Source organism: Pteropus vampyrus, unplaced genomic scaffold, assembly GCF_000151845.1.
Source record: "Pteropus vampyrus isolate Shadow unplaced genomic scaffold, Pvam_2.0 Scaffold55, whole genome shotgun sequence".
Classification (NCBI taxonomy): Eukaryota; Metazoa; Chordata; class Mammalia; order Chiroptera; family Pteropodidae; genus Pteropus; species Pteropus vampyrus.
Window position 1 is genome coordinate 4,681,103 of NW_011888836.1, and position 11,762 is coordinate 4,692,864.

The 11,762-nt window shown below is 35.8% G+C and overlaps 1 protein-coding gene, 1 non-coding gene and 1 pseudogene across 2 annotated transcripts in view; 1 reads left to right on the forward strand and 2 right to left on the reverse strand.

The window, feature by feature from the left end:
* Positions 1-380: 380 nt before the first annotated feature.
* Positions 381-499, reverse strand: LOC111739930. The gene has a single exon (XR_002780412.1). It is a non-coding gene; the product is annotated as a 5S ribosomal RNA (ribosomal RNA).
* A 3,469-nt stretch (positions 500-3,968) lies between these two features.
* Positions 3,969-11,762, forward strand: part of TMEM241 (transmembrane protein 241) — a 118,391-nt gene continuing 110,597 nt past the window's right edge. The window contains exons 1-2 of the mRNA XM_011360489.2: positions 3,969-4,136; positions 7,998-8,044. Coding sequence (XP_011358791.1) covers positions 4,065-4,136; positions 7,998-8,044 — 119 coding nt within the window. The 5' untranslated portion in view covers positions 3,969-4,064. The remainder of the gene's footprint in view (positions 4,137-7,997; positions 8,045-11,762) is intronic.
* On the reverse strand, positions 10,503-10,625 carry LOC111739946 (annotated as a pseudogene).

Sequence of the window (11,762 nt, forward strand, 5' to 3'; positions counted from 1 at the left end):
AGCCTTGTGGGAGACAGAAAAATTTGTGAGATTACAGCTGGAGAGAGAACGTATTCACACAATATTAAGTGAAAACACAACACTTCTATCTCAAAAGAGTGCATGATTAATTGCCAAATGACAGCTATGGACAATGAATGCTTCAGGAAGAGGTGCCACTAAACTAGGCCATGAAGGCTAGAGAGAAACTATAAAGCTAGTTTAGATGGAAGCAAGGGTATAAGACTTGGCATAGGGCAGGAAAGTTTATCATATGTTAAGTGATGACTTAGTATTTTCATAAGGTTACTAGAGTGGAATGATATGGATATGGGTCAGTTAGATTCATATGGGACTCAACAGTTCTGAACCCTATGTAACTCATGGCCTTTTTTTTTTTATGCCTATAGCACCTGGTCTTCCTAGGTGGTCTCCCATCCAAGTACTAACTAGGTCCAACCCTGCTTAGCTTCTGAGATCAGACGAGATCAGGCACATTCAGGGTGGCATGACCATAGACCTCATAGCCATTTTTTAACAACAAATATTTTTGTTTTGCTACCTTTACTGCACATTTTAAAAATTGATATAATGCTATAATTGTAAAGAATGAATAAAAGAATAAAAAATATGTATTTAATTCCTTATTCTTTAGATACATATATGAGGTCTCTAAAGTAGTCAAACTCTGAGAAATAGAAAATAGAATGGTGGTTGTCAGGGGCTAGGGAAAGGGGGAAAAGAATTGTTTAGTGGGTATAGACTTTCAGTTTATCAAGATGCAAAATTCTAGAGATCTGTTACATAGCAATGTGCATATAGTTAACCCTACTGTACTTGTACACTGAAAAATGGTTAAGATGGTAAATTATGTTATTTTTTAATACAATACAAATATGAATTTGAATATGCAAATATGTCTAAGAGTGAATTTCTTTTCATTTAGTTTGTTCAAGATTCATTGTCCCTACTGCGTTTGAGGATTTATGCCTTACATTTGTTCTGGGAAAAAATGCCTTTCTCAAATTCTCTATATTCTTCTTTCATATTATTAAATGCATGTTAGATCTCATTCTATCTTCCATGACTCTTAACTACTTTTTTATACTTTCCATATTTTTGTCTCTTTGTGCCATGTGTCTTTTATTGAAGTAAAGCATACATACAAAAAATACAAAGTAATAAGTGTACAACTAAATGAATTTGCCAAGTGAGCATACCATGGAACCAGCCCACATCAGGAAACAATATTACCAGCTCTCCAGAAGTACTCTTTATGCCCCTTTGCAGTTACAGCCACACTCCATGGTAATCACTATCCTCTCTACCTTGGTTTTGAGGTCGATGTTGTCTATGGGTGTAGTTTTGCTAGGAGCTGTTTTTTTTTTAATAACAGTTTTGTTGAGATATAATTAACATCCCATATAATTCACTTATTTAAAGTGTATAATTCAATGATTTTTAGTATATTCACTAAATTGTGCTACCATCAACCAAATTAGTTTTAGAACATTTTCATCACCCCATAAAGAAATCCATGCTCATTAACAGTCACTCTCCACTCCTCTCACCTTCTCCTCCCAGTTCCAGGCAAAAAGTTTTCTAGTTTATGTCTCTATAGATTTGCCTATTTGGAATATTTTATATAAATGGAATCATACCTTTTGTGCCTGGCTTCTTTCACTTAGCATTTGAGTTAATTTTTGTATGTAGTACAAAATAGGGGTCAACTTTTATTCTTTTGCATGTGGATATCTAGTTGTCTCAGCACCATTTGTTGAAAAGTGCTATTCTTTATTCATGCATTGTCTTGGCCCCCTTGTCAAAAATCAATTGGTCATGAACGCGAGGGTTTACTTCTGGATCTCAATTCTACTCTATTGATCTATATGTGTATCTCTGTACTAGTACCATACTGTCTTGGATACTGTAACTTGTAGTAATCTTTGAACTCAGGAATTGTGAGTCCTTTAACTTTGTTCTTTTTAAAGATTGTTTTGGGTACCATAGGTCTCTTGAATTTCCCTATGAATTTTAGGATCAGCTTGTTAATTTCTGCAGAGAAACTAGCTGAAATTTTGAAGGAGGCTTTGTGTTCATTTTGTAGCTCAATTTGGGGAATATTGCCAATTTGGGGAATATTAAGTGTTCCAACCTATGAGCATGGGCTATTTTTCTATTGATTTTGTTTTTCTTCAGTAATGTTTTATAGTTTTCAGAGTACAGATTTTGCTAAAGTTAATAAGTATTTTATTCTACTTAGTGCTATTTTAAATGGAATCGTTTCGTTTTCATATTGTTCATTGCAAGTGTATAAAAATGCAATCAATTTTTGTGTATTGATCTTGTATCTTGTAATCTTGCTTAACTCATTCATTAGTTCTAGTAGTATTTCTTTAGTGCATTATTTAGGATTTTCTATATTCAAAATCTTGTCATCTATAAAACAGTTTTAATTGTTTTAATTCTTTTGCAATCTGGATGCCTTTTAAAAAATTTTCTTGCCTATTGTCTTGCCAGAACCTCCAATACAATGTTTAATAGAAGTGGCAAGAATGGTCATCCTTGTCTTGTTCCTGATCTTAGGGAGGAAAACATTGTCTTTCATCACTAAGTATAATGCTAGCTGTAAGGTTTTCATGGATGCCTTTTATTAAGTTGAGGAAGTTCTACCCTATGCCTACTTTTAGAAATATTTTTATCATGGTCTCAAAGATCTCAATTAACAACATAAGTAGTTAAACCTTTCTGTATGTATAGAAGGCCTACCTCTATCTCATATGTAGCAGCATATTGTTTGTAAATATAAGACCTGACGATTTTATTCTTATTCAGCCTTAGATTAGTTTGTTTTGTGGAACAGAATAATGCAGCTTTGGAAAAATCAATAGTTCTGGCAAGCTCTAGCAGTGCATTCACTACAAATGTCAACTTGTGTTTGTGTGGTTCTTTACTGTTCTAGTTGTTTCTGCTTATTAAACAAATTCTGTAAAAAAAAATGTGCTAACTAATAACTAGGAAATAATAAGGCCTGAATTGAATTTGTCCATCCACTAAAAGAGCTCGGGGAAATCTCAGGTAAATACCAACCATTGATTTCAAGCAAATTCTATTAGGCAAAAATTTTCTTTGTAAGGACTATTTAGCTCTGAAATAAGTTTTCTAAAATACTATCAAGGTAAAATAACTTTTTGGTTTGTCTTTTATGTAGACAATGCATCCAATGTTTTGCTTGGATAATGCAGTTTGATAAACAATTTTACATGGGGAATACAAATTAAAAAGAATAAGGTTTCTAGGTGTGCGGGGTATTTCTAAAAATCCGTGTATTTCTACGTATGGGGAACACTTGCACCTCTAGTGCCTGACAAAGTCCACCATTATGTTTTCGTGTATACTTATTACTATTTGCCAGAAGCCTAACTAGGTCAATTTTCCACCCTAGAGACTAGAAACAGGAGCTGTGCCTGAGACTCTACTTTTGGAAGGATTTCTTATTTTATGGAAATTTCAAAACAATGGAATGACTTGTCCTAAAGAGGAAAAAAAACCTCATTTTAGTTTCTGCTCTCCTTTAAAATAACATTTATTGTTGCTAGCTTTTTTGTGTCGATTACAAAAGTATTAAAGACTCATCGTAGAAAATTTGGAAAATTCAATAAAGCACAAACAACATTTTGGTCTCACCGTTTAGCGATAGCTATGAACATTTTTCTTTAAACGGTAATGGGGTGTCGCGAACTGTTTTGTCATCTGCTTTCTTTCATTCTACTTTTTGACAACTACTGTCCTCTCCTTCTCTATAGGTGGTCGGAGCCCTCCCTTCACTGACATAGTTCCTCCCCCACGGTCTTCCACATTCCTTCCGCCAGCAACACACCGCCCCACCCACTGCGAGTCTGCGAGGCCTAAGGCGGCACTGCCCCTTTAAGAACCAGGCGCCGGGCGGGGCTGGGGGGCGGTCTCCGCGCCGATTGGTGGAACTCGGGGCCACGTGGCGGTCCTGGCAGCTGAGGCAGCGGCCCAACTCCAGCGGCGGCTGTGGGGATCCCACGGGGTCCCCGGGAAGGGCTGCAAGTTGACAGATGTGCATGGGGAGGTGCCTGGTCGGCCTCACCTTTTGTACCTGCTATCTGGCTTTTTACCTCACGAACAAGGTGAGGGGGGCGGGAGCGGGGAGGCAAGGATTGCACGTGAGAGATTTGAGCCCCATCATTGTACGCGGAACAAATGGAATCTCCATTTTTTTATCTGATTTTTTTTTCTTGATGGTGATGGAGAAGAAACCGACTCTGTGTGGGATGCTCTTTTAGAAATAGCATCTGTTGAACTGTACTGCCCTGTTTCCCGTCCTATGTAAAGCATCCTGTACGTCTCCTGGGAAACCGGATTTTTTGACTGGCGATTTTGCAAGAACTTAATTTTGGGCTGTATGAACTACCTTTAAGAGAAAGAAAAAAAATTAGCTCCAGTTCCCCTGGGAAGAAAAAATAGGAGAAGAAATCAAACGCGCCTGCCCCAGAACCCCCACAAGATTCTAGAAGCTTTTAAGAGATCCATCCATCGCCATCTCCGCTTCAAACCAGTGATTCCTAAACACTTCCAGTATATTTAAGAGTTTTTCATAGAATAATTTTTTAAAATAAATTTTAAACTTAAGTTTTCTAAAGTAATATCATGGGACCTTTTTTATGATGAGGCAGAAGAACAGTGGTACCAATTGTTTTAAGAATGGGAAGCTGGCCTTGGATTTGGTACATGCAGGGGAATATTGGACCCTTGAGGGCTAAGGCGGGGGCATTAACCATTGTTCTGGACTCTGGGATGGTCACCAAGTCAAAATTGTGATACTAGGCCCAGGACCATCTTCCCCCATTGTAGGGTTTTTATAGCTTTCTCTACCCACCCTCCCCTCTGCCACCAAAAATAACCAAAAACAAAAACAAAAACAAAAACCACTCTTGCTCTCTGGGAAAGAACCATTAAGAAACAGTATTTTCTTATACCGTCTATCTTAATATGAGTAGCTGTCTTCAGTATATTCAGAGGGGGCTACTGAAGCTCCTTTCCCTTGTTCAGTTGATATTTAGTTATGGTGATGAACCTTTACGGATCCACTAATACCATCTTGCTGGGAGGCAATGATGGGTTTGCATCCTGGTTCCACATACTTGGCCTTTGGGACTTTAATCTCTCTAAACCTAAATATTTTAAATTTAAAATGGGATTAAAAAGTTCACTTCAAAGCGTTGTCATGAAGATTAATCAAAACGGTGTTTATAAGGTGGTTGGTGGAGTGCCCAATTTCACAGTACATGCACCATAAAGTAAGTGATAGTTATTCTACAGAAGGGAAGGGAGGAAGGAAAGATAGTCTTTTGCTTATGGTATGACAGAGAAATCATTAGCTTTTAACAGATTTGTTTTTTCTTCATGGGGCAGGGAGCTAAACTAAAAGATTTGTGTGTAGCATCTATTCAGGAATATGTAAATTTGTGAAATCCTGGCCTTTTCACTTAACTATTTTAATTTGTTTAGCTAACTTGATGAATATATTGATAATGTTATAATTTTAAACAGAATGACCTTCCTTTTATTTCCATATAATCATCAGACGAGGCAGAGTAACACATTCTTCATGATAGCCCACAAGTCATGGCATTGGCCAAGAAAAAAAAACGTGTATCTAAGCAAAAAATTCCAGTGGGCATCGGATTTAGTTCACCAAAATTTATACCCCCTCTGGACGCACATTTGCATCTGAAACATTATTTTTGTATTGGGACACCACAGCATTTAATAATTAATGTAATTATGACTGAGTACCTTCTATGTGCATTATGTTGCAAGGTGCTAGATAAAAATAAACCAAATCCTCATGTTCCCGGGAATATCTAATTTGAGTAATAGAAATTGTAGATTCCCAAGGACTCTCAGAATTTAAGCAGTAAGACATCCTTCTGCATTTTCCATGATGGCTTGGAGTGCTTTGGTTTAGGGCTCTTAGGAAATATTGGGAGCAGATGGAGAGTAGGAAAACAGCAGAAGGCAGGGAAAAGGGGAGATGAGGAGACTGTATAAAGAGGATGGAGGAGGTGAAGTCAAGAGTGGTGGAGAGCAGATGTGAGAGCCAGGTAGGGATGGGAGAAATGTTTGTACATAACAGGATTCTGGTAGAAACTTAATAAGTCTCAGATTACGTCATTGTTTCATCTTCTCAACCAGGACAGTCACCCTTCCAGCAGCCAAGGTGAGTGGGCTTAGATCAAGTAGAGGTCAAATGGGAAAGGAGCTGTGCAGTGGGCACCCCATGGGCATTTTCTCCTGCACCTAATCTCTGCCAAATGAATTTTCTTTTGAATTAGTGAAGGTTTTTTTTGTGTGTGTGTCTCCAACACAGGATTTTTTCTTCTAGTTTTTAGAAGACTCTCTATTAGTTTCTTTATTTTCAGATTTCTCTATGTAATTTTCTCCTCAAACTATTTCCTTCTCTATTTATAGAAAGAAAAGTTATTTTAAAATCTTTGTACATCTTAGATTAATCCCTTAGTCTATTACTCTTTAAAAGGATGGTTGATTTTTGTTCAGAGCTTGAACAGCAAGTGTTCTGGCTTTCCTGACCTGGCTGGACCAGTCAGGGTAGTATCCATCCTATGGGAGGCTCCAGCAGTAATTGGACCTAGGGCCCAGGCAGCCATCTGTTACCCTTCAATCTGTGTGAGGTTCCAGCAGTAACTGGATCTAGGGTACAGGCAGCCACCTGTCCTTCCTCCCATAGCTAACAAGCCTTCAGTATGGATGCAAAGTCCACATCTATTCTCCTTTCAAAGTCTCCCAAATTGCTCCTTCTTTTTCCTTGAGAAGCTCTTACTGCTCTTCTACCAAATAGCATTTTGATCTGAGTGACATTTTTTGAAATATGAGGGACTGCTGAAAAGAGAAATGTTTGGGTCTTAGATTTCCCTTGTTAGAGATTTTATTTTTTCACTTTTTTCCCCACTGTTTTTAAGCAAGAAGTGAGAGCTTCAGCGTTTTCTATCTCCCTCAGTATCTAGAACAAAGCTCAGCACACAATAAACTAAGTAAGTATATATTTTTTATCTTCACAAAAGTTAAGGGTGATGCAGGACATGGCCCAGATGTTCACGCAATCTTCTCTCTTTCTCTATTTTAGAATGACAATATCAGGGAAAAGTGGGGAGGAACATATTGAATTATGTGAGTAAATAGACTTCAGAGAAGAATGTAGGTTTATTTCTAATAAATACAGACCAGTGCACAGTCAGTTAGCCAGAATTGTGTTTAGGAGCTCATACAGGGCAATTTTTTGTAGGCTAACCCACAGGGAAAAAATAGATATATGAACTTGCCCAACACTAGTCTACATCATTTTTTAGATCACGTGAAGAATCAGTAGAGTCTTTGCCTAAAGCCATTTAATAATAGAAAAAATAGCAAAAAGATACCCAGAAAGGTAGAATATAATACCCAGATACTAGAAAACAAAACACAAAATCCCCCAAATGGAAGGAAAACAAAGGAGAGACCAGGATGCAGTTCTTATTCCAAGAGAAACAAAGAAAGGGGTTGGATTTTTAGATAAACTGGACAGTAGATGATACCCAGAGAAAACAGACTGCATTTGGGGATTTGTCCATTTTTCTCCGGAGTTTCTATGGTTACAACATGACACTTCTGCAGTCTGGGAAGATGCTGAGGGGTCAGCCATCCCAACATCAGACCCAGCTGCTGTCCCACTTTGCTCGTGGTACTGGTTCCATTCCCCAACTGAGATGGTCAGGCTTCTGATGACGCTGGGGGAAAGCAGGCCCACTCTAGTATAACTTGGAAGGTATGACTTGCCCAGTGTGTGGTTTTGGTTGGGAGGGGATAGGAATAAAGGCCTTCTTGAAACTTGAATATACTTATATGTTTCTTTGGTGGGGATTTCTTTGATTATATGTCTATCGATTTTCTATAATTCGAAAATGTCCATTAATCTGGTATTTGTTTTTCAGTATGTCCTGTCTGTCTTGAAATTTACCTACCCTACATTGTTCCAAGGGTAAGTATATTTTATGCTGTTTATACATATTTGTAGGAAATATCCAATCAGCATCAATAAATGCACTTTGAAATATTTTTGATGACTGCATAGATTTTTCACCAAATAGATATACTATAATTTTTTTTAGCCATTCTATTAATGGGCATTTAAATTTCATCCTTTTTGAGGATATAAAAACAACAGTGTTATCAGACATTTTTTTGTATTCAACTCTGCCAAATTTCCAACTATTTCTTTGGAATAGATTCCTACATAAGAAATTTGGATTAAATAACTTATTTAGTATTCTTCTTGAATATTAACAAAATTTTTACCAAAAATGTTTTACCAATTTATGTTGTTACCCAGCCTGAATATGAAGTTCTATAACATCGTACTCAAACTATGAGTATTTTTTCTGCTCTCTACCGATTTCATTAGCCTAAAATGGAATCACATTGTTTTATCTTATCATTTCTTAAATTATTCATGAAGTGGGACAGTTTTGTTATGTTTATTATTGATCTTTTTTCAGTGAATTATCTATTTGTGCCTTTTATCCTTTTATTTTTACTACGGTTTTTAGTATTCTTCATATTTTTAAGGATGCCGACCACTTTTCCATTATGTTTATTGGAAATTTTTATTTTTTGCAGTTTGTTTGTTCTTTGCCTTGTCATTTTGTTGAAAATTATTTTGATTATTTAAATATTTTTTAAGAAGTGACATGGTAAAAAATTTATTATTTGAACATAATAATGAAGCAACAGAGAGAGCTGCAGATGACTTCAATGTGTGGTCTTGTGACTGAGGGATGCTATTATTAGAAAGAAGATAGAAGGAAAAAATGGTGTACGGTCAGTCAATAGTCTAGGTATTTTAGGAGCAGGACGGAGTGCTCTGACACTCACATTTCTCTTTTTCACATCGCACCCACCATCTTTTCATTTTTTAAATGGTTTATTTTTATATGGGAAAATATATTGCTAGTTGCTTTGTGATCACTACCATTGCCTTTATGTTTATTCCTCTCCGTTACAAGATCACATAGACATGATCTACATTTCGTTAAAGCTTTATTCAATTCTTGGTCATTGCTCATTTATTTTAGTATATGGTGCAATTCTTGGTCATTGCTTGTTTATTTTAGTATATGGTGCAATGTGAAGAAATTGTTCCTCCTCTTGTAATTTCATTTCTACTAGCTCTATTTATTACATTTTATTGTTTAATGCTTCCTTTGTCTTTGAGTTGTTAATATAATTTATAAGGTTGTTTTTCTAGGGTCTATTTTTTATTTGGTAATAAATTTTTTCTTTAGCTTTATTTTAGGAATTATCTTGGTAATAAAATTTTTCTTTAGCTTTTTTTAAATTACAGTTGACATACAAAATTATATTAGTTTCAAGTGTACAACATAGTGAATAAACATTTATATAACTTAAGAAATGATAACCCCAATAAGTCTAGTATAGAGTCAATTTTTTAGATACTTATTTGTCAGCTCTTATGGAAAGGGGCTAGTACTACATTGTTTTTAATTATTATAGCATATAAGTATGTGATAGAGCTCATCGTTCTTCATTATTCCTTTTTTTTTAAAATTATACGAATGCAAACAAAAAAGCAGGGGTCATGATCTTAATGTTAGGCAAGGTTGAATTCAAGATATAAAGCATTAAACAAGTGAAGAAAGACATGTTATATGCTAAAGTATGCAGGTCAAAATGAAAAGACATTATAATATTGGAATATGCAGTTCAAAATTAAAATGAAATAGGGATGAATACCTACACCGGCCAAACAACAGGACATCATTTATCGAACTAAAAGGGCAGGAATCCCAGGGGTAAATAGGAATATATAGTACTAGTACACAATTTACTATTTTCCATGACAGTTCAGTTGGGCAAACAAAAAGCTAGCATATATATGTGCTCAATAATACAATTAATAGGTAAATATCAAGTGCTATATCTTGAAAATAGAGATTTTGTCCTCATATGCCTATGGAATATTCACTGTGAATAAAACAGCAGTAATTTTCAAAAAGTAGCAATCCCAGTGCACTAAAATTAGATCTTAATATCAGACACAAAAATCCCTACCTACAAATGGCTTTTGGACATATTCTTCACTTATATGGAAAATATAATTGAAAACTATATTGAGATATAGCATTTTACCTAGAAGATTTGCGAAATAAAATTTCAAAATTTGATGATAGAATTGGTGAGAATGTAGAAATGGGTACTCTCATACATTGATCATAGGCTGGCAAATTGCTACAATATCTATGAATGGCACTTTGGCAGTAAATAACAATATTGCAACAGTTTAAGTCTTTTAATTCAAGAATTCCAGTTCCAGGAATTTGCCTGAGAGGTTTACTTGCATTTACATCAATGAAATATGTACAAAGATATTCATGTGAAACATTGCTGCTCTGTTTGCAACAGCAAGCATTTTTTTTAAATGCCTACAGCACCTGGTATTCCAAGGTGGTCTCCCATCCAAGTTCTTACCAGGCCCAACCAACCTTGCTTAGCTTCCAAGATCAGATGAGATCGGGCACATTCAGGGTGGCATGGCCGTAGACAGCAAGCATTTTTAAACAAATTAATTTTTATCTATCTAGAACCAATTAAATAAATTATATTGTATTCTTAATGGAATACTATTCAAATATTAAAACATAATAAGGAAACTCATGTATTGACATGGAAAATTTCTTCAGGATGCATTTAATGGGGAGCAAAAGCAACTTCATTACAGTATAATATACTACCATCTGTGGAAATGTGTGTGTGTTTCTTATTTAAAAAAAATAAAGAAATTAGTGAGAATGATTATAGATAGGAGACAGTGGAAATGGTGCTGATAGTGGACAAAGAATGAAAGAACCCTTTTCATCACTTTTTTATCCGTTTGGATTTCTGTTCTTTATATTATCACTGACATGTTATTTTTTTTTTTGCATGTTATTTTTTTAAAAATTTATTTATTTATATTATGGTGACATTGGTTAACGAAATCTAATAAGTTTCAGAAGTACTTTGTCAAGTTTTTCTCTAATATCTCATAACAAAACTTTTAAAATATTGTTTACGATTATGTATACTTCTGTCACTAAAGCTGGGATATCATGAATCAGAATTGTTTTCCGATCCTGATTGTCCCTCCAAGGTAGAGAGATTTAGCGAACTTATGTGGGAAAGGATGATCTTTACATCTGACTTGCCTTTCCCTCTTCTCGTTTGTAGATTGGTCAGACTGAATATACCTTCCCTCCAAAAAATGTAAAGGCCTCAAATGCACTAGTTTTAAAAAAATCCGTTTTGTCACTAAAGGAGCCCCAATGCCTAGAATAATTTCTGGCACATAGGAGGTACACAGTAGGGCAGAGTGACTCATTCTACAAATATTTATTGGGAGCATACTATGTGCCAACCACTGCTCTAGACACTTAAGATTTATCAGTGGAGAAAACAAAGCTCCCTGCCACTGTTAGCTTGTTTTTCTCTTCGCGCGGTCTCTTAAATTTACCTGCAATGAATAGTACCCTTTGTCCAGTTGACTCACTCAGAAACCCGGTAGTTATTCTTGATTCCTTTGTCTCCTTCATCTCTAAAATGCAGTTAACCACCAGGATCTAAACATGGTTAGAATCTGTCTACCTTCTTCCTCCAATAGCCCCTTCCTGGGACACTGTCGTCTCAAATTACTCTAACAACTC